The 20327-nt window shown below is 36.0% G+C and overlaps 2 protein-coding genes across 4 annotated transcripts in view; both read right to left on the reverse strand.

Annotated features, from left to right (window-relative positions):
- Positions 1–1712: 1712 nt before the first annotated feature.
- On the reverse strand, positions 1713–10755 carry arl6 (ARF like GTPase 6). 3 transcript variants are annotated; one of them, XM_016290173.1, is made up of 8 exons: positions 10512–10753; positions 10310–10371; positions 10137–10205; positions 9926–10020; positions 9358–9487; positions 6033–6088; positions 5841–5853; positions 2530–5064 (listed from the first exon to the last, which is right to left on the reverse strand). In XM_016290173.1, the coding sequence occupies exons 1-8, from the start codon at positions 10632–10634 to the stop codon at positions 5028–5030; spliced, it is 585 nt and encodes a 194-aa protein (XP_016145659.1). In that variant the 5' UTR covers positions 10635–10753; the 3' UTR covers positions 2530–5027. The 3 variants fall into 3 exon arrangements, with proteins under 3 accessions (XP_016145658.1, XP_016145659.1, XP_016145660.1); XM_016290172.1 differs by lacking the exon at positions 5841–5853 and having other exon boundaries at positions 1713–2609; positions 10512–10755; XM_016290174.1 differs by lacking the exon at positions 5841–5853 and having other exon boundaries at positions 10512–10752.
- A 2275-nt stretch (positions 10756–13030) lies between these two features.
- Positions 13031–20327, reverse strand: part of epha6 (eph receptor A6) — a 92992-nt gene continuing 85695 nt past the window's right edge. Inside the window, exons 10-16 of the mRNA XM_016290171.1 lie at positions 19134–19195; positions 17803–18012; positions 17236–17385; positions 16318–16511; positions 15941–16090; positions 14426–14534; positions 13031–14160 (exon numbers count right to left, since the gene is read on the reverse strand). Coding sequence (XP_016145657.1) covers positions 14125–14160; positions 14426–14534; positions 15941–16090; positions 16318–16511; positions 17236–17385; positions 17803–18012; positions 19134–19195 — 911 coding nt within the window. The 3' untranslated portion in view covers positions 13031–14124. The remainder of the gene's footprint in view (positions 14161–14425; positions 14535–15940; positions 16091–16317; positions 16512–17235; positions 17386–17802; positions 18013–19133; positions 19196–20327) is intronic.

Consider the following 20327-nt stretch of genomic DNA (forward strand, 5'->3'; position numbering starts at 1 on the left):
TCAAGTGTATTGTGAAAAGACAAAAGGAGTACGGAGGTTATGTACAATCTATGTAGACAAGCTGAATATCACTGACATTAAATAATGTTTAAAGAACACGACAGTGTTTCAACAGTGCGTTTTTGTCTTATGCTTTTTTTTCTGATGTATTTTACACGTTCTTTATTCGTTTTAAACTTTTCTATATATAGGCTAAAAACAAAGCATTTAATAAAACCACCTTTGTTCATGTGGGCTAGGGTCTTAATAACAAATAACGAATTTATTCAAATCATTAAAAAAAAAACTATCATTTATTCAGTTATGTTTGACTCTTTTTGTGCTGTGTCCATGGGTTCTAAATTCGCACAGAATTGAACAATTCTTGACATTCTGCCACCCAGTGGCTAAATATAGCGTATAAGATTTCATGATGTGCTTTCCCAGTGGCTTTAGTTGGTTCTGTATGCTAGCTACATGGTAAAGAAAGAAAGAAAGAAAAGAAAATAATATATATATATATATATAGACTCAGGAGAGCATTATGGTACTCGAAATACCAGTTGTATAAACACTTTATAAAAAGGTGCTAAATAGCACTAAAAGTGGTTCATTGGCTCAGCACCTTTGTCAAATGGTGCTATGTAGAACCATTAGAGAAACCCCATTCTCCTCCTGAAAAAAAGCTGTTTTGAATCACTTGTATGCTTTTCTGAGGTCAAAAATTCTTGTGTGGCGGCCCTGGGATATATTTCCTTATGGGGGGCCTTAGGGGCAAAAATGTTAAGAAACACATTATCTTCAGGAAATACAGTGTATTTTAATGTCGTTTTTTAATCCTTTCCCCAACTAAACTAAGATTTAGAGAACCTTTAAAGAACCTTTGTGTGTGTGTGTGCATGTTTTGTGTAGCCTACACCTTATAGCCAGGTTAGACCATATTGAATTTAAGGGAATGAAAACGAGGCTGTGATTGATAGACTACAGACGTTGAAACTGTAAAGGTCGGAGAGCACGTGATTTAAAACCAACTTTTATTTATTTATTTATTTCCCCCCCTAGGAAGGACGTTTAGTCAAACGTAAACAACAGTAGACTACAATCCATCAAACACACTGTACACTGTACCTACAACTTCTCTCACTCAAAACCACGTTATGATTCATGCCAAAACTTAAACATGCCGCTACCCTGACTAAGGTTTATAAGGATTTTAATAACATTCACGGTTTTGTGGTATCAGTTTGGTCATGAAAGCTTTTATAGACATTTTTATATTTGCTGAAACAGGATTCCCGCGAATTCATCTCCAGAATTTGGTCGCTAATTGCTCTTTAAATTTGACAGTTCAGGGTTTAAGTATGCATGGTGGTGTATAAACAGGCTATTCTGAACAAAATGTAACTAATTTCCTTGAGAAATAAGAATCTTCCGTAAAAGAGAGAATGCAACTCTCTAAACGAACCAATTTAATGGAAGCCAGATATCTTCTACCTCAGACGAGTCGACTAGGCTAATTTAACCATTTTGGACAGCCTGCCTAGTGAGTCCCAATTATAAGCAGACGGGATCTAACATGTTCCTGTACAGATGTTGCAGTTCTTTGTAGCTTAGAAAAGGCTTGGCCAAGATCCATCAACAGTTTTCAACAGCTTCTAGAAAATAATAGACCTGGAATTCGGCAGAAAAAAGAAGTTATCTGACCGTTTAATGAGAATAAAGGTTGATAAAAAGTCAGATAGGAGAATGACTAGGTATTTTTATGTTTATATGGATTCACTTGAAATAAAGTGTGGCATTCTGATGTTTTCTTCTAGATCCCTCGGTGCATGGGAACAGTCATGGTGCACAGATTTTGCTCAGCTAATGAGCACACTTCACATCTGTTTCGTGTTCTTTGAAGTGTGTCACAGAGAGATGCACACACACTTTTCATGGACAAATGAACAGCAGATTTGACAAAACTGTTAGCAATAATAATAATAACAAACACCAAAACAAAATATATTCAATGTAAAACGTGTATTATACCAACAACAACCATAATAATAGGTAGCCTATGCACCTATAGCTAATGCGACTGATGATACATGTGAAGAAAACAAAATACACTTAATCATTTCAAAGAAAAAAGAATTTTAGGAAGATAAAGAAACTCATATTGTGTACATTTTATCTCCTGTTAAACTACCGGTTGTCCGTCTTTCAAATGTGAACTACCAAATAAGTTGTTACTGCCTTCTAGCGGCAGAATGGGGAACTAACTTTCGAAATCACCACCAGCGGCCCTTACGCTGTAACTGCATATGAACGGCTGGTACTTAACATTTCAGTATTCCATCTATAATACGGCTACCGTACATTAGAAAGTTCGACGTAAAAGAAACTATACTTCTGTTCACGGCATCAGCGGAGAAAAAAATAATAATAATAAACTGTATTCGCCATTTACAAAGGGAGAAGGAAAGTGGCAAGCAGTGGGAACTTAGAAGATACAGGGTCCCGCATCAGCGTCACGTCTGTTACGCATGGCTAAACGAGACGGATCTGACACTGCGCACGGAGCTCAGAGTCTCCACTGTGTTTTATATCTGCTGTCACTTCTTCTCGGGGATCTGCACAGTGTGTCTCTTGTGCTGCCGGTTCACTGGCACCAGACGGGAGATGGAAATACTGCAATATTTTCCATTTGCTGTTAGATTAACGGGACAATCCACTCATAAATGAAAATTCTGTGATCAGTTACTCTTTAAGTTGGTCCAAACCTGCATGATTTCTGTGAATCACAAAAGACGACAATTTGACTTCCACTGGAAGGAGGAAAACTGAGACATTTATCTTAATATCTTCTTTCAAAGAAAGGCATATTGGAATGATATACGAGAGTGAGAAAATGACAGAATTTTCATTTTTGGGTGAAAACGAATACATTTATTCCTTTTATGCTATTCGAATTGGCTGGGCCTTGCAGCGATGGGGTTTGAGATGTACTTTGTTTAGTCTGGGGGAATTAATTTGTAAATCGCATTATTTTTCTAGCAAGGAAGATTCTCTCCTCCACTCAGACAAATTTAACCTGGACTCAACAAACTTAAGCAAAAAGTGACAGTGCTGCATTCCTTTACAACAGATACCAGATCAAATTCTGGCACAAATGCTGCTTGGGCTACACTACAAAATACATATATTCCAAGAGTTCTGATACAGGCCAGCAGCACTGGGAATTTTCAGTGTTTATACTGTATCACTCTGTTCAGACAAACGGTCAGTGTGTACGTAAGTGGATAGGATTCTTCAGTGACCGTTTCTGCAGGTTACATGGTAATATTAGTAAGTGGCAACAAGAAGGAGTGCTAGGAGCACATTATTGAATCATTCCTAGTCGTTTCTTTCAGAAACGAAACACGTGGCATGCAGCATTGATCCTGCTTTGGCTTTGTTTGGATCTATTTTATCTGGCAGAGAAAAATAAATAAAGTAACTGCCAATATTGGGTCTAAAGCTATAACACACTCGTATTCGTGCAGCTGTTCTGTTAATAATGCTTAAATCATCACATAATTAAATGAGATGAAGCTCCAGCTGATGTCTTCGATGAAAGCATAGTGCAGCTTTCTCTCTCATAGAGAGAGATCATACACAGACTAAGCCCCAGAGTTTGTTTATTCTTTAAACATTCTATTACAAGATCCCTTATTGATGAATAAAACCGCAATAAGAAAAAAAAAAATGCTAAAAATCTGTAATCTGTCTAGACAAAACAAGACAAAAATGCAGCAACAATTCCTTTACATATGCTTTTAAAACAACATATTTATGGCTATTAAATAACTCCAGAACAAAGAGAAACATTTCCTTTGTGGTTTGAGGTGTCATAATTTCTCATTTTCATACTGTTCAGAGGCAACATGCATACAATGCATGAAAAAGTAAATCATAGCAAAATAGTGACTAAACAGCACTACTGTACATCACTACAGTAACAAGCTTTGACCAATATTTTATTTCAAAGCAATGGAATAAACACTGCTTGGGAAAGTTTTCTATCTATTCATAAGCAAACAGCTAAGATATAAAATATTAGCCACGGTGCTCAGCTGTCTGAGAAACTTGTTACAGTGAGTTTCTCAACAGATTTACTTTACAGCATTGGCTGTCAAGAAGAGTAGTGTAATTCATCAAGAGAGAAGGTGCAATGATCAAATATTAGATGCATTGTCACAAACAAATTTACACGTGATAATAGCATTATAGTTCAGGTGATCAAAAGTGGTGAAAAGCGGTCACACTACACTTTGAGCGCGCAAAATTAGTTTGCACGCTTCAACGTCATGCTCTGCAGTGTCTTTTAAAAAACTTAAAACACAAACAATAATAATACACCTAAAATGTAAAAACATACAATCTACTCCACTTTCCTGCAGCGCTGCAGTTTTAGATAGATATTCTTTTAAATCAGATAGGTCATGCTGTGGCATATCGATCTGCCGTTGGTCACACGGTGTCACGTGATGCGAATTCGCAGGCCAGAGTTCACCAAGTTTGAACTTTGGAACGCAGCGAAATGCGAAAACTTTTCGCACGGGCTTGCGTTTCCGGCCTGACGCATTCGCATGCGTATGAATGGAAGTCAATGGAACGAAAAGTGTAGTGTGACCGGGCCTTTACTCGTTTGGAGGTAGTCAGAAATGTATATAGACAAAATTAATTTGTTTAAATTCTAATGTGCTCTTTATGCATTCTGGACAATAGGGAATCGGTCAATCAATTATTGGGCTAATAGGTTAAACTTCACTAGTTATATGTGGCTTTAAAAGAAAACAACTGTCAGAATAATGTTTGTGAGGAGATTTAAAAAGAAAAGTCTCGACTGACCACTTGTGATCAGATCAACTGAGACAGTTGTTCATACCTAGAGCAAACAGGGCCATAATCAAAGCCAAACAGTTTATTACACTACCAACCTAACTGACAAAACACCGTTTTTGTGCCCAAAGGTGAAGATCTGTTTTGTTTGGCTCCGCCATTGCAGCTGGTGATTTTATATTTCAGGAGGGTTTTACGTTTTCATCGTTCTGATTTGATCTGTTAATGGGAGGGGGAAAAAAACAGAACAAGGATTTAAGTCATTATACATTTTGACTTATAAAAAGGTTTGAGATAAAGGTGAGATCTTAAAGGGGTCATATGATGCGATTTCAATTTCCTTTCTCTTTGGAGTGTTACGAGCTCTTGGTGCATAAAGAAGATCTGTAAAGTTGCAAAGACTAAAGTCTCAAATCCAAAGAGATATTCTTTATAAAAGTTAAGGGTCAACCACGCCTACCTAAAACGACGCGTTCTAACACGCCCCCACATATCTACGTCACTATGTGGGAAGATTTGCATAACGCCACCCAAATGTTCACGCAAAGAAAGAAGGCCTAACTTTTATTCTCGTTGTAGTATTGTTGTTGCTGCCGCCGCCATTTCGTGAAGGCGCTGTGTTTCGTTGTGAAAGCGAAACTACTTTGTTTGGCCTTCCAAATGAGGTGTTGGATTGATTGGACCAAACTAAAACACTGGGCAGAGGAAAACAGACAGCTGTGAACTTCATTGTTACTGACTTACTCAAATGCACCTCTAACAACAAGAAGGAGGGGAGTCTGAAATAGTTTTGCATCAGTTTGGGCTGTATCTAATCTTTGAGATACCATCAAATGATTATTTGCCTTTGAATTTCTTCTAGAAGGCCAAAGTGAAGTGTAAATTGGAGCAAGAATAAATACAGGCCAAAAGGGAGTTCTAACGTTAAAGTTATATTTAACTGTACAATTAACCAAAGATCACACACATCTGGGAACTTAAGCTTCAGTACTTACTGTGGAATTTGTTCTATGGGTGAAATAAAACAAGAATATAAAAGGCATTTGAACACTGTAAACAGTTTATATAGTATATACATTTTTTGTGACCCCCTTCTTAAAAAGCATTTCAGCTCATCTCTGTAGAAACTAATAACTTAAAGACAAACAGGAAATTAGATGCACTAAACAAGGAATAGGTGTATTTACCTTGCAGCCAGTCTACACCCTCCTGAAGACCTTCTCCTTTCACTGCATCACTTGCACTGTAATTTATTTAATATATGAATTTAATATGTATACTGCATGTGTATAACATATATGCACAATACCATTCAAATATTTGGGGTCAGTACGATTCCTGTTTTTTTTTTTAAATAATACTTTTATTCAGCAAGGACACATTAAATTGATCAAAAGTGGCAGTGAAGCTGCTTGCATCGACTACGTTTACATAGACATCAGTAATCAAATTATTTACCTTATTCTAAATAAGCCAATATCATGATTGTGGTGTTTACATGAGTTGCTTTTAGAATATTCCTTTCATGTTCCCGTTTTACATGTTATAGTACATAGATCGATTAATGGCACATGTCATTACATCACCAAGTGACGCCATCCGACGTCCCCTCCAGAATTTCACATATAAACATATAGTTTGTCTTCGTAATGATGCCATGTACAGTTTTGGGTGTTTCATTTTTTATTTTAAGAAAGCTTCAAGTGCAGTTAATTATTTGTACGTGCATACAGACGACATCAGGTGTTGAAGCTCTTTTATTTGCCGTCAAATGGTTGACCACTGCCATGTGTGTATCCTGTCGCAAAATGCAGTGAAAAGTACTACACGACGGTAATAATGTGATTAAGGTGTGTACATGTCTATACTGCACTTCAGTAATGCGACTAACATAGGAATACTCCACATGTCTTAATTCGATTTCCGTTTACTTCAAATATGACTTTAGCCGGATTAAGGTAATCAAACATCTCTGTTTACATGGAAGATTCTTAATCAGAGTATTGTCTTAATCGTGTTAAAATCGGATTATTGTTGTCCATGTAAATGTACTCACTGTTACAATGTTTTATTTCAAATACAAATGTAACTTTCTATTCATCAAACAATCCACACAAAAGTATCACTGTTTCCACAAAAATAAAAAATTAAGCAACACGACTTTGAAAACAAAGTGCATTGATAATAATAAGAAATGTTTCTTGAGCATCAAATCAGCTTATTAGAATTTTTTTTTTCTGAAGGATCATGTGGCATTACAGGAATAAATTACATTTTATTATTACAGACAATAATTTATTTTAATAAAAAAAAAGTTCACCATATTACTGTTTTTTACTGTAGTTTTGATCAAAGAAACACTGCTTTGGTGAGCGTGATAAACTTCTACATTTTTTTACAGACTCCATATATAATATATATATATATATATATATATATTCTGTCCAAAAAGCAGTACTCAGTCTTACAAAAAACAAACAAACAAACACACACACACACCCTCTTCAGCATTATTCAGACAGGGCAGGTTTACCCTGAGGAGATTAAGCAAATTCGTCATAGACATACTTTGTGATTGTGTTATTGCCATCTGAATTGAACAGGTCTCACGCAACCTTTGTAAAAATCAAAGAGCAAATTACCTACCCTGGCTAGCTCAGGGTTCCTCTGAGAAAACTAATTCCGTCCAGATAGGAATGCTTGTCACTGCTGTATGTAACACTTTTCCTCATTTATTATGACATTTGTTGAATACTGTAACTAAAGCTAAATCTCTTAATGTGCTGCCTGCTGCATTAGCTTGATTTGTGACCATGGACCACAAACCCAGTCTTAAGTGTCAATTTTTCGAAATTGAGATGTATACATAATCTGAAAGCTGAATACATAAGCTTCCCATTGATGTATGGTTTGTTAGGATTGGACAATATTTGGCCGAGATACAACTATTTAAAAATCAGGAATCCAGACCTGCCAACCTTTGAAAACATTTTTGAGTACCATCAGTGTGACCGGGGGGTGGGGGGTGATACCGGGGGTCATATAGCCTATTCCTACATTACTTGAAGCTCCTTGATGGCTAATGTCAAAATCGTAATTGCACAATGTGCAAAATGCTAGACTTCATGTTAAATATTTTTCATAGGTTAGTACTCAAGAGTCTGCACTCAATTTGTGATATTCCTGTTATACAGTATTTTAGAGTAAACAGTAGGAATGCAACAATACAGTTAGCCCAAGGTTCAATAAATACCTCAGTTTTTTAAACACAGTTTTCAGTTTGGTTCTGATGGTTTGGCACAACAGAGTTTTTTTTAGCGATTTTAAATGCGATTTAAAAAAAACAAACTCCAGTACATTGTTGTACACTGTAGAAAAACATGGATTATCACGTTTACCTTAAATTTATTTTAAGAGAAGTATTATTTTTATAGATTGGCCATTATTTAGTGCTATGAACACATGTAATGTCTGTTTCATTCATACTGGATATTAGAGGGCGCCCCTGCGCAGAAAGTCCACATATGCATCACTGAAGAAATAGAGCTCAGGACTCCAGGAAATACCATAGACGTGTTTCCTTATCTCAGCGCACGACTCACGGACACACAAACAGAGCCAGTTTGGCTAAATAAAAAACCACGGAAAACACTGATTGGTTGAACTCCTCATCTTTTTCTGTTGCTTGTTTACTGCACGTGGACGGGTCACCAGGTTTTTGTGTAGTTTAGAGTGACATATCGTACCAGCATACTTTAAGGTCAAAATGCGTACCCGCTACGCAAAATGCATACAGGTTGGCAGGTCTGGGAATCTGAGGGTGAATCAAAATATTGAGAAAATCGCCTTTAAAATTGTCCAAATGAAGTTCTTAGCAATGCATATTACTAATCAAATTTTCAGTTTTAATATATTTACAGTAGGAAATTTACAAAATATCTTCATGGAACATGATCTTTACTTAACCTCCTAATGATTTTTAGCATAAAAGAAAATCAATCATTTTGACCCATACAATGTATTTTTGGCTATTGCTACAAATATACCCCAGCGACTTAAGACTGGTTTTGTGGTCCAGGGTCACATTTATGTACTTCTTCTGACATCCCATCCAATGTACAAAGAAAATTTGGATACAAGTACAGTACATTTAAAGGATTGTACAGTATGTTCAACTTTTGGTAGACAAAAATTCCATATAACAGTTCTGATGGTTGTGAATTGTGAAAATTATGTGATCTAGGACGTTTAAGCGAATGCCAATGTAAAGACTGTTAAATTCAGTATGGCGTCTGACCTGACTAAGGTCTATAGACTCTGACTCACCATCAATAATAATTTCCGAGATCCCAATCTCACCCAAATCAGTATATGAAATTTCAAATGTGCAATTAATAAGTGTTACTCAAATATTGTTTAGAAAATAAACCCTCTCAGAATAATTTAATTATGCAAATTATTTTAATGAAAGCAGACCACAATCTAAAAAAAAAAATTATTTTGTTTTCTTACCAGATATGCCATGGTTTGTCCTTAATATTTTCCAGACACAAGAGCTGGGAGACCTTTACTGCTGACAATGCATCCCTGAGGTCCATCTTGTTAGCGAAAAAGAGTATAGGTATCCTTCTGTGCTTAATATCTATGCATGTCCAGGAAAAAACACACACACACACACACACGAGCATTAGGGTGCTTTTAAAGGAGTAATTCACCCAAAAATGACGATTTGCTGAAAATGCACTCAGGCCATCCAAGATGCAGATGAGTTTGTTTCTTAAGTGATGTTAAGTGATGGACTGGAGTCATGGAGTACTTGTGGATTTTTGTGATGTTTTTATCAGCTGTTTGGACTCTCATTCTGGCGGCACCCATTCAGTGCAAAGGATCCAGTGGTGAGAAAGAGATGTAATGCTAAATTTCTCCAAATCCATTCTCTTGAAAAAACAAACAAACTCATCAACATCCTGGAAGGCCTGCGGGTGAGTACATTTTCAGCTAATTTTCATTTTTGGGTGAACTGTTCCTTTAATTCAGATCTGAAAATGATGACTAAAACAGAGATTAATGAAAGATGTACCAGGGTGATTCAAAAGGGTATCCAATTCTTCTTTTGCCACAACCATTCTTAGTTTATCACCACTGTCAATCACAAATATGATGGCCTGACCCTCCCTGAAAACAAGATAACATCGATAAACACAAAAAACACAGATCGATTCCAAAATGGTCAATGGCACTTCATTAGCCCAGTAAACATAATCAGATAAGCTTGAATCAGAGAAACCCACTTGTAATAGTGCTCCCACAGATTTCTGTATCTTCCCTGCCCTGACATGTCAAACACTGTGAAAGAAAGACTTTGGGGAAAACAGATATTGTGTCAGTAATATTTTGAAAAAGTGGTTTTCATACACTAACAATTAAATCACAATATCTATAGTTAACACTTTCAAATGTTCACCTTGAGGTCTTAAACTTTTCTATGCTGAAACCTATAGTTGGTACAATGTCTTGAGCCTGAGCCTGCAAAAAAAAAAAGGCAATATCACAACTGTGAGCTCACATACAAAACAGAGATGAAAGAAGAGAAAGGAATATACAAAACCAAACTGGTGAAAACCAAGTTATTTCATATCGGGTCCACAGACAGGAGTGTGACATACATTGGATGGCTTTAGCTGGTTGATGATGGTAGTTTTTCCACTGTTGTCCAGACCTAAACACAACACGTTCACTTCCTTCTTCTTCAGGCCCAGCCACCCTGCAAGCTTGTCAAAAAGCCCCATTTGCCTATTTGGATGGGACGCTTCTGGAGAGAGATCACATCAAAGACAAGCTCCATTAGATTTTTCATTAGATGCATCCAGAGGCTGACAAACACTTGGGACAACAGAAACATCTCCTTTTTTCTTCTCAGTCTCCATAAGGCACCAACTGCTGAGGGGAGCAGATATCAGTTGTTTAAAAAATAAATACACAAAGAAATAAAACACTAAGATCTACTGCTAATGTTTAGTTTAATTTGAATATGAATTCCAGCTAATAGTGACACTTAAAGTTTGTAAGATTTTTGAATGTTTTTGAAAAGAGCTGGGAGTCCATCATGCTATCAAGTCTCTTATGTTCAACAAGACTGCATTTATTCAGAAAAACAGTAAAAACTGTATATTGTGAAATATCATTACAATTTAAATTATTTTATCATTTATTTTCAATATAATGCATTCATGTGATGACAAAAGCTGCATTTTCAGCAGCCATTACTCCAGTCTTCAGTATCAGACGATCCTTCAGAAATCATTTTAATATGCTAATTTGATACTCAACAAACATTTCCTATTATTATCAATGTTGAAAACAGTTGTGCTGCTTAATATTTCTAGGTCAACTGTAAATAGAAAGTTAAAAATATCACATCATTTGTTTGAAATATACATTTTCACATAATAAAGTGTTTAACTTTACAATAGATTATTATTTACAATAGTCTTTACGGTCACTTTTTAATCAATTTAATGCACCCTTGATGAATACACATATGCAGGGGACTGCTTACACCAATGTTGTTATTGTAATTTATTATTGTTGTATGTATATATCTTTTTTTATTTATTATTTGTATTTGTGTAATATTTTAATTTAGAATTCATATATTTGATGTTCAGAATTTTCTCCCCCATATACACCGATCATGAATAACATTATGACCACCTTCCTAATATTGTGTTGATACCTCTTTTGCTGCCAAAACAGCTTTGAGGACAAAATGTTCACTTGCTGCCTAATTTATCCCACCCACTAACGTGTGCCTTGATGAAGAGATAATCAGTGCTATTCACTTCACCTGTCAGTGGTCATAATTTTATGCCTGACCGGTGTATAGTATAGCCCAGGGCTGTCCAAACTCGGTCCTGGAGGGTCCCGCAGAGTTTAGCTCCAACTTGCCTCAACACACCTGGGGCCAGTTGCATATAAGGTTTAGACTAGTCTTACAAGTTAGTCATAATTTTTTTTCTTTAATACTGGTCATTATTTTTTTAATTCAGTTGCATAAAAGCATACATTAGTCTAACTTGAATCCCAAAATAAGACTGATTACCCCTTGGCTATAACAGCTAGTTGGTCAAACTCATACTTAAGACATTGTCTTAACATAGAGGCTAAGTTTATGCAACTGCCCCCTGACTGGAAGTTTTTATGCCTAGTAAGAGCTTGATTAGCTGGTTCAGGTGTGTTTAATTAGGGTTGGAGCTAAACTCTGCAGGACACCGGCCCTTCAGGACAGAGTTTGGACAACCTTGGTATAGCCCTTCAATTGTAAACAGTTTAACGACAACGCTAATTCATTGCTTTAATAATAAAGGATGTTATAATTTGAAATCTTTTAATATGTGATGGAGATCGGCATCGTTGGCTATCTGCGCCTGGATTGATAAGAAAATCGGCTTGTTTGCTTTTTTAATAATCTGATTTAAAGGGGTCATATGATGCTTTTTTAAAAGATCATTATTGTGTGTATTTGGTGTAACAGAATGTTGACATGCTTTAATGTTCAAAAAAACATTATTTTTCAAATACTGTACATTATTGCTGCATCTTGGGTGGCCTGAGGGTCCATTTTCAGCTAATTTTCCTTTTTTGGGGGGCAAACTATTCCTTTAAAGGGTTAGTTCACGTTAGTTACGTTTGAAATATGGATATTTATCTTACAAAAACGCATGGATTCACTACAAGAGGCCTTTATTCACCCCCCGGAGCCGTGTGAGGGACGTTTTATTATGGATGCACACACTGTATTTCATGTCTTCTGAACTGTTGACAACCAACACCCGCTTACCACCATTGAAAGGCTTGGAGGGGCCAGGACAATTTTTTATATAACTCCGACTGGATTCGTCTGAAAGAAGAAAGTCACATACACCTAGGATGCTTCGAGGGTGAGTAAAACATAGGCTAATTTTCATTTTTGGGTGAACTAACCCTTTAAGACCTGCAAATGACCTAAGTGTCCTTACAACTAACTTGCCTGTAGCTTCTTCATGATTTCGTAGTGTAATATTTTAGAAAGCAAAAATGCAGTCCATATAATAATAAATAAAAATTTTTTATCGTGATGGACTCACAAAAAACACAAAAATATCTGTTATCATTTATTTTTACAAACATTCAACCTATATCACCTTTATCTCTCTGTACTCTTTATAAATTATAAAAAATAATGTACAATTAGTTTACTATGAACAATACATTATGACCTGATTACCCAGAGTTTTCCCTTGCCCTGCTTGAAGTAAGCACTCGCTTCTCTTGCACTTTTGACATTTGCACATTGCAACTTGAAGTTTGTCAAGTGGTCTCAGTGTCCCGAACATGTGTTCAGGTACAAAGAGCCAATCAAAGGATGGGGGGCCTATATCAGCTAATGAACATGGTACTGGTATTGTGCGTTTGTATGTCTGGTGGAAGCGAAAGAGACTGCAAATGTGTATGTTACCATTAATGTTATGTGTGTATGTAGGCCTGCTGTGTTGGGAAAAATAATTGCCAACATGCAGAGTGCTATACTGTCATGTTCTCTATATGAGAACATTTTACTGCAACCTGCTACCTCAATGGTTCTCCAATGACGATAAGACAATAGTTTCATAGTCGCAAGGCAAACTGATAAAATATCAGAGGTGTCTATAGAATCTGTACACCATAGTAGACTGAACAAATGTGTGCAGTTCTCAAATCTCGGTCTGAGTGGATTTGTTTAAGTTTGTTCAATTTGACTGTGGTGCACAGGAGTAAGAAAATGGCTTACAGTCTTTTGAAAGGTCAGACTTTTACCACCTCGCTGACAGCCTGAGGAAGTCAATGGTTTTGTGTGGCATTTTTTCAACAGAGCAAGATAAAGCTCTCCACTTCCTACCTTGACTCTTTTCTTGGTTTTCTAAAGACTGCACATATTGCTTAGAAAAAGAACTAAACAAAATGCAACCAAAAAGAAACAAAGTCACACATACATATAAATATCAGGATAAATATCAGATGTGATAAACAATGTATAATAGCCATTTAAAGCTGAAGACATTCAACAGATCCATAGTCTCTCATTTTAGAGGCTCGATGAATAAACCAGGAAAATCTCTTAAGTCACATAATTTAATACATTAAAATAGCAAATAAGCTATTCAGAGTTCTCAGGTTTGGAGTCCAGTCAATCACAGAACTTGCAGGATGATTGACAGATGACATCTTCATAACAACAGAATGGTGCCATTGTTCCGTTGTTTACTGTGGGTTCTCCGGGTAAATGGTCCAATTTTCCTGTTACACACAGTTCATCAAGACAAACAATTCATGACATTTTGCATGTTTCTTCATGGTCTTTGAGACTGCTTTCTTATGCATGTGTTTCAACTGGAAGTCTTCACTGGATTATGATAGAAACAGAGGCTGTGGAGCACTTCTCATTGACAGACAGTCAGTCCAGACCTGCAGGCTGTGTGCGTGTGTTTTGGGGGGGTCTAGCGATGCTGGGAAAAGCATTTGTATGAAAAGTATGTGTATGTGTATATGTGGATTTTCATACATGGAAGCCACTCTGTTGAACGTGGAGGAACTGCAGTCGTAGTGCTTGTATGCTGCTCACTATCCTCCTCTGGTGGCCAATCAGAGACACTCCGATTCTTCTTACATCACTGTTGAGAAAACAACAGCATGAGACTTCTGAAACTGACGCAATTAATTGGCAAGGTCATGATGAGTATAAAATGAATATGAATAGAATTACAGGATAAGAGTAATTCACTGCCTGAAAAACCAACAAAGGGTTATTTATTTATTTATTTTTAAATGTATTTATTTTTTAACGGGGCTAAAGATGAACTAGGGTAAAAGGCGTATTTGGTTGTTATGCTCCTCTTAACCACTAGATGGCAGAAAACTCACTACAGCACCTTTGCAGTGGAAATTTGGCTAATACTCAACAAAATCATGGGCAGCGACACAAAGTTGGTTCTGTGCTAATTTGATCTAATATTTCTGAAAGCCTGTTTCCACAATTGAAAAAAAAAATCAGACTTTTTGCATGAAGAATTGCGTAATGTAAGCTCACAATTGTGAGAAAAAAGGCAGAATTGTGAGGAAACAAAGTTTGAATTGCCTTTTATATAAAGGCCAAAAGCACAATAACTGACATGATAATAAATAGCTAGCTGAATTTTCCATTTGTTGACATGACATGGTTAGGTTCAGATGGTTAATATAATTTATTAGGTTGGGTGTAAACCTTAGACATAATCACCAAAAATATGATATTAATCATATGCTATAATAACATATCATATTTGTGACCCTGGACCACAAAACCAGTCTTAAGTCGCTGAGGTATATTTGTAGCAATAGCCAAAAATACATTGTATGGGTCAAAATAATAGATTTCTCTTTTATGCCAAAAATCATTAGGGCGTTAAGTAAAGATTATGTTCCATGAACATATTTTGTAAATTTCCTAATATAAATATATTAAAACGGAATTTTTGATTAGTAATATGCATTGCTAAGAACTTCATTTGGACAACTTTAAAGGCGATTTTCTCAATATTTTGATTTTTTTTTTTGCACCCTCAGATTCCAGATATTCAAATAGTTGTATCTCGACCAAATATTGCCCTATCCTAACAAATACATCAATGGAAAGCTTATTTATTCAGCTTTCATATGATGTATACATCTCAATTTTCGAAAAATTGACACTTAAGACTGGTTTTGTAGTTCAGGGTCACATTTATCTTTTATTATACTGAGTGTTCAGAGTGTAGGGTAAAAGGCCTCTAATTCATTTTATATGATTTTTGAACAAAACGATTTATTTTCCTACAAAATGTGTTTCTCCATCTATGTTCAATAAAAAAAAACATTTATTTATTTATTTTTATTTATTTATTTTAGCAATCATACACCATGATGTGAATAGCACTGAACTAAACCCACTAAAGAGAGTGATCATGATCATTTTTGCATGCAAAACAACACCTAGAACCTAAATGGAGCGTAAAAAAAAGCAGTGAGCAGAACGTCATGCAGTAGTTTTGACTCCACTCACTCAATACTCATGGTGGATATGGAATCCAGGGTTGTGTATCCTGCTGCTATGAAGTTGTTCTTGTATTGACTCATTTTGATCGAATCCAACCAATCACCGATAGATATGAAGAGAGGGTAGTCTGGCATATCATCAGGGGATTCTGGGAAGCTGTTTAAATACACAACACATACTGTATGTGAAACAACAACAGTTTGGCACACGTTTCCCACAAGGCAAGAGCCAACAGTTCAGTGTAATCAGAGTTATCTGTCAGTAAACACTAACAATTTCAGTTTAAAATGATCATTTCAACATTGGCACTCATTTTGATTCTAGTAAGCAATTAAGTAAGCAATTAAAATGTTGATTTTAAAATGTTGTTGTGATCATCCTACCTATTTACATCTTCCACCAGTGTGAGCAGGCTGCTGGGATTGCAGATCAGCTTATCGAGGAAGCTGACAATGTCGTTAAACTGTGGTCGGCGACTGCGTTCCTTCTGCCAGCAGAGAAGCATGAGCTGATGCAGGGCCACAGGGCAGCCCATAGGCGCAGGGAGCCTGTAGCCCTCCTCAATAGACAGAATTACCTGCAGGAAGACACACAGAAATCTATTGAGATCCAAATTCCACAAGACCATTTTACTAATGTTTGCAAATGCAATTTTAGGTGTGCCATCAGAAAATATAAAATACTTCAGTGAAACACTGCTAATGAAACACTTCAGCCAATGAAAAACTGCAGACAACTAATTAGTGAGGACAGTAATTAATAAACTAAAGGAATAACAAGGACACCTTTATAACAAGGAGTTCGAAATGTTATAATTTAACAGAATATGTTCTTGAATTTGAATTAGATTAGGCCACATGCCAAGGGAAGTTGATTTTCACATTGGAATTAAAAGTGTAATTTATGGAAGCTTGTTTCTGCCATGGGACAAAAAGTACATTTATATTGAATTGTATTTTATCAACTTTTGTGAGATGTAAACTTTTTCTTTCTTTCTTTCAATCAATCAAGAAACAAGCTTCCATAGTTATTTGCTGAATTATAAATTCACAGAAATTCAACAACTCATATATCATTCTGGGATACACACACACACACACACACACACACACACATACAGTATATCATATATACATACATATATCATATTCGTAATATAGCATTTTAAGTTTTTTTTTATTTGAAAAATATATTTCTTCAAGGCATGCTGTTTACAACATACATTTTGGCCAGAAAAAAAATGCCTTGGAAGACTCCATTGTTCATAATTTAGTAGAATTAGAATAGACCAAGTGACTCACGTCTTGGTTGGACATCTCCCAGTAGGGCCTCTCTCCATATGACATCACCTCCCACATGACAATACCGTAGCTCCAAGCATCACTGGCTGAGGAAAACTTTCTGTAGGCAATTGCCTCTGGAGCTGTCCAGCGGATGGGGATTTTACCCCCCTGACAAAACAAAATCTTTTTATATTATTATAATAGCAAGCAGCATCACTTTGTGTTTCCTAGGCAATCAAAGGAGATGTTGATTGCTTGTTATGTAACAATGAGTCATAATAAAGCTTTTCTTAGAATGAATGACACACTCCGACCCTTGTATCAAAAAGTTCAGATGTATTCAGACACATTTAGCATCTTATTATAAATCTAATTACTCAATCACTCCTCAGAGTAAGCCCTTAATCTCGTGTTATACTGTTTAGATAAACTCAGTCCCATTCAGTAACACACAACGAGCAGAGTAGTGCTAAGCTCCAGAGATTCGGGATCAGCTTTGGCTGTCTAAGGAGCACAGATTGTTATTAACTCTGAACAGCCCTGAATTTAAATGAACCAATATAGAAGTGGGTGTATGTGGCTTACTGTGGTGGTGTAAGCTGCCTCCGGGTCGTCCTCCAGCACCCTGGACAGACCGAAGTCCGACACCTTACACACCAGGTTGTCATCCACTAGAATATTTCGGGCTGCCAGGTCCCGGTGGACATAGCCGATGTCGGACAGGTACATCATACCTGAGGCAATGCCACGCAGCATACCAACCAGCTGGATCACGGTGAAGTGTCCGTCATGCTTCTACAAAAGAAGAGAGAAGAGAGAAGAGAAGAGGAGGAGTGGCAAGAAGAAGATGGAAAAGACGAGATGGAGAGGTTTATCACAATGAACAATACAAAAAAAAACCTTTAAACCAGACCAGACATCATCAACAAAAAAGAACATTAAAGCTTGTGTTTGTATAGTAGTTGATGAATACTTTATAGTAGGTGCTATGGAGGTTTTATTTTTTCATCCTTTTATCCTTGAGTAGTTCCTTTAAATCAATGAAATTACAATTATTCTCAATGAAATTCAGATCATGACTGTATGTGTAACCAAGAATTAATGATTGAATGAATGAACAAACAAACAATTTAATTAAATAATTTCTGGTTCCATTTTTTTTTTGATGCACAGTTCTTTTTATGGTTCTTGAAGGTGCTCTTGTGGTGAAATGTGGATGAAACAACATAATTAAATATTTTCATCTTTTTCCTGCACTACTATTCAACGCTACACTACATTGTTACTGAATCTACAACATTCAGTAACCAATGCAGTCCAGTTCCTGAACAAATGACTTGTATTAGCCGGTTTCTTTTAGTCAATCTAAAACAGAACAGTTTAGTCAACAAATGAGTTTGAGTCCAACGACTTTGAACACTATTCAAAGACATCTTGAATTTTCCAGTTTGTTATTTACTGGATAAGGATTTTTAAAAATATGTTTTACTCACCATTTCTACTGGATAAAATATTTTAGAGCTTGGCGTAATTAGCCTGGCAAACAAACATGCACGTTCATTATAAAAATGCTCATGGAGTTATAAGATGTTACCCATTTAAATGACATTTCCAGCTGGGAAACCTGGTTCTTTAAAGAAAGAAGGGGAGAAATAAAATAAGAAGTATCTTGATTTTAGTATTTTTTGATTATTTTATTGCTTGTTTTGTTTGCTGCGGCCCCCAAATGGCCCCCTGATTGAGAACCATTAGACAATTTTAGACCGTCAGACCGCAGGACGTCAACTTTCCAAAAAGCATTTCATATCAACTATCGATCAGTTGGCAAATTACAAAATGCTCTTTCTAGACAGGTGCTGTTTATGAGGAATGCCAGGTGTGGTGTGCCATATTAATGATGAATTGAGTTCTTGTACCCTCAGAAAAGAGTCCAAGGAGCCATTCTCCATGTATTCCACCACTATCATCACAGGCCGACCTATAAAGAGGAAAACAGGACACCTGTAAGTAATGGACTAAGTTATATAGAAAGAAACAGAGGGAAATGGGACAGACATTGCCACATTACTCATCTCTGGCTTTGCATGACTACAAATCAAACATAAAAGTTACATTACATTAACATTTTTTTCTTTGTAGTGTGTCTGCTATTTTATCTTAACTACTCCAAACAGCCTGAAATATTAGTTAATCTCTAGTAGCATGATATTGACTGGTAGAATAGATGAAAAACATGAGATAACACCAGAATCACGCACTGACACAGGTTTTTTTTTTTTTTGAGATTGAAGACAGTTTGATTTGTAGCGTGAAATCAGTGATTGTCTGTGAGTGTATCAAATTTGGCAGAGAAACATGTTTGTTTCTTACAGAAAGAAAGCAGCTTTTGGCTGATAGAGTTATTATGTAACAGTTTCATCCAAACAATTTGTATCCTCAATGAACAATCAAAACTTCACAAATTTCTTATCTGTTTTATGCATTTATTTTTTTGTCTGCCATGCTATTCAGACAGAGTGATTTTGCTGAAGTTGCATTAAACTCATTACTGAGGGGTATTACACTACTATTCAAAGGTTTGGACTAAGAAATTTTTCTTTTTGAAAGAACTTTTATTCAGCAAGGATGCATTAAATTTATCAAAAGTGACAGTAAGGACATTTATAATGTTACAAAAGTTAGCCTTGGTGAGAATAAAAGACTTACATATATAATTTAAAAAAAGTAATGGTAACACTTAGTATAGGGACCAATTCTCACTAGTTGCTTATTAGCATGCCTATTATTAACATATTGGCTGTTTATTAGCACATTTAAAGCTCATATTCTTCATGGCCATATTCTACATCCTTGATCCTGCCCAATAAACTAAACCTAACAAGTACCTTAATTAATAAGCAGCAAAATAAGAGTTTATTGAGGTGTGCATTTAATTTATTTAATACAAGAGTTTCACAATTTGAGTTGAATTACTACATTCTAATTCTAATTACATTCTAATTTATTGAGATGCACCTGTATATTCAAATAAATGCTGTTCTTTTTAACTTTCTATTCATCAAAGAATCCTGAAAAAAATGCATCACAGTTTCCACAAAACTATGAAGCAG

This window comes from Sinocyclocheilus grahami, unplaced genomic scaffold, assembly GCF_001515645.1.
Source record: "Sinocyclocheilus grahami isolate Dianchi unplaced genomic scaffold, SAMN03320097.WGS_v1.1 scaffold255.1, whole genome shotgun sequence".
Lineage (NCBI taxonomy): Eukaryota > Metazoa > Chordata > Actinopteri > Cypriniformes > Cyprinidae > Sinocyclocheilus > Sinocyclocheilus grahami.

What these genes read in the sequence shown, in the direction of transcription:
- arl6 (XM_016290172.1), bottom strand. Translation starts at nt 10,634, where the DNA reads ATGGGGCTTTTTGACAAGCTTGCAGGGTGGCTGGGCCTGAAGAAGAAG. An exon ending in ACCAGCTAAAGCCATCCAAT is followed by an intron (nt 10,372 to 10,511) that starts GTATGTCACACT and finishes TTTTTTTTGCAG; the next exon opens with GCTCAGGCTCAAGACATTGT. An exon ending in GGGTGTAGACTGGCTGCAAG is followed by an intron (nt 2,610 to 6,032) that starts GTAAATACACCT and finishes CGGCAGCACAAG; the next exon opens with AGACACACTGTGCAGATCCC.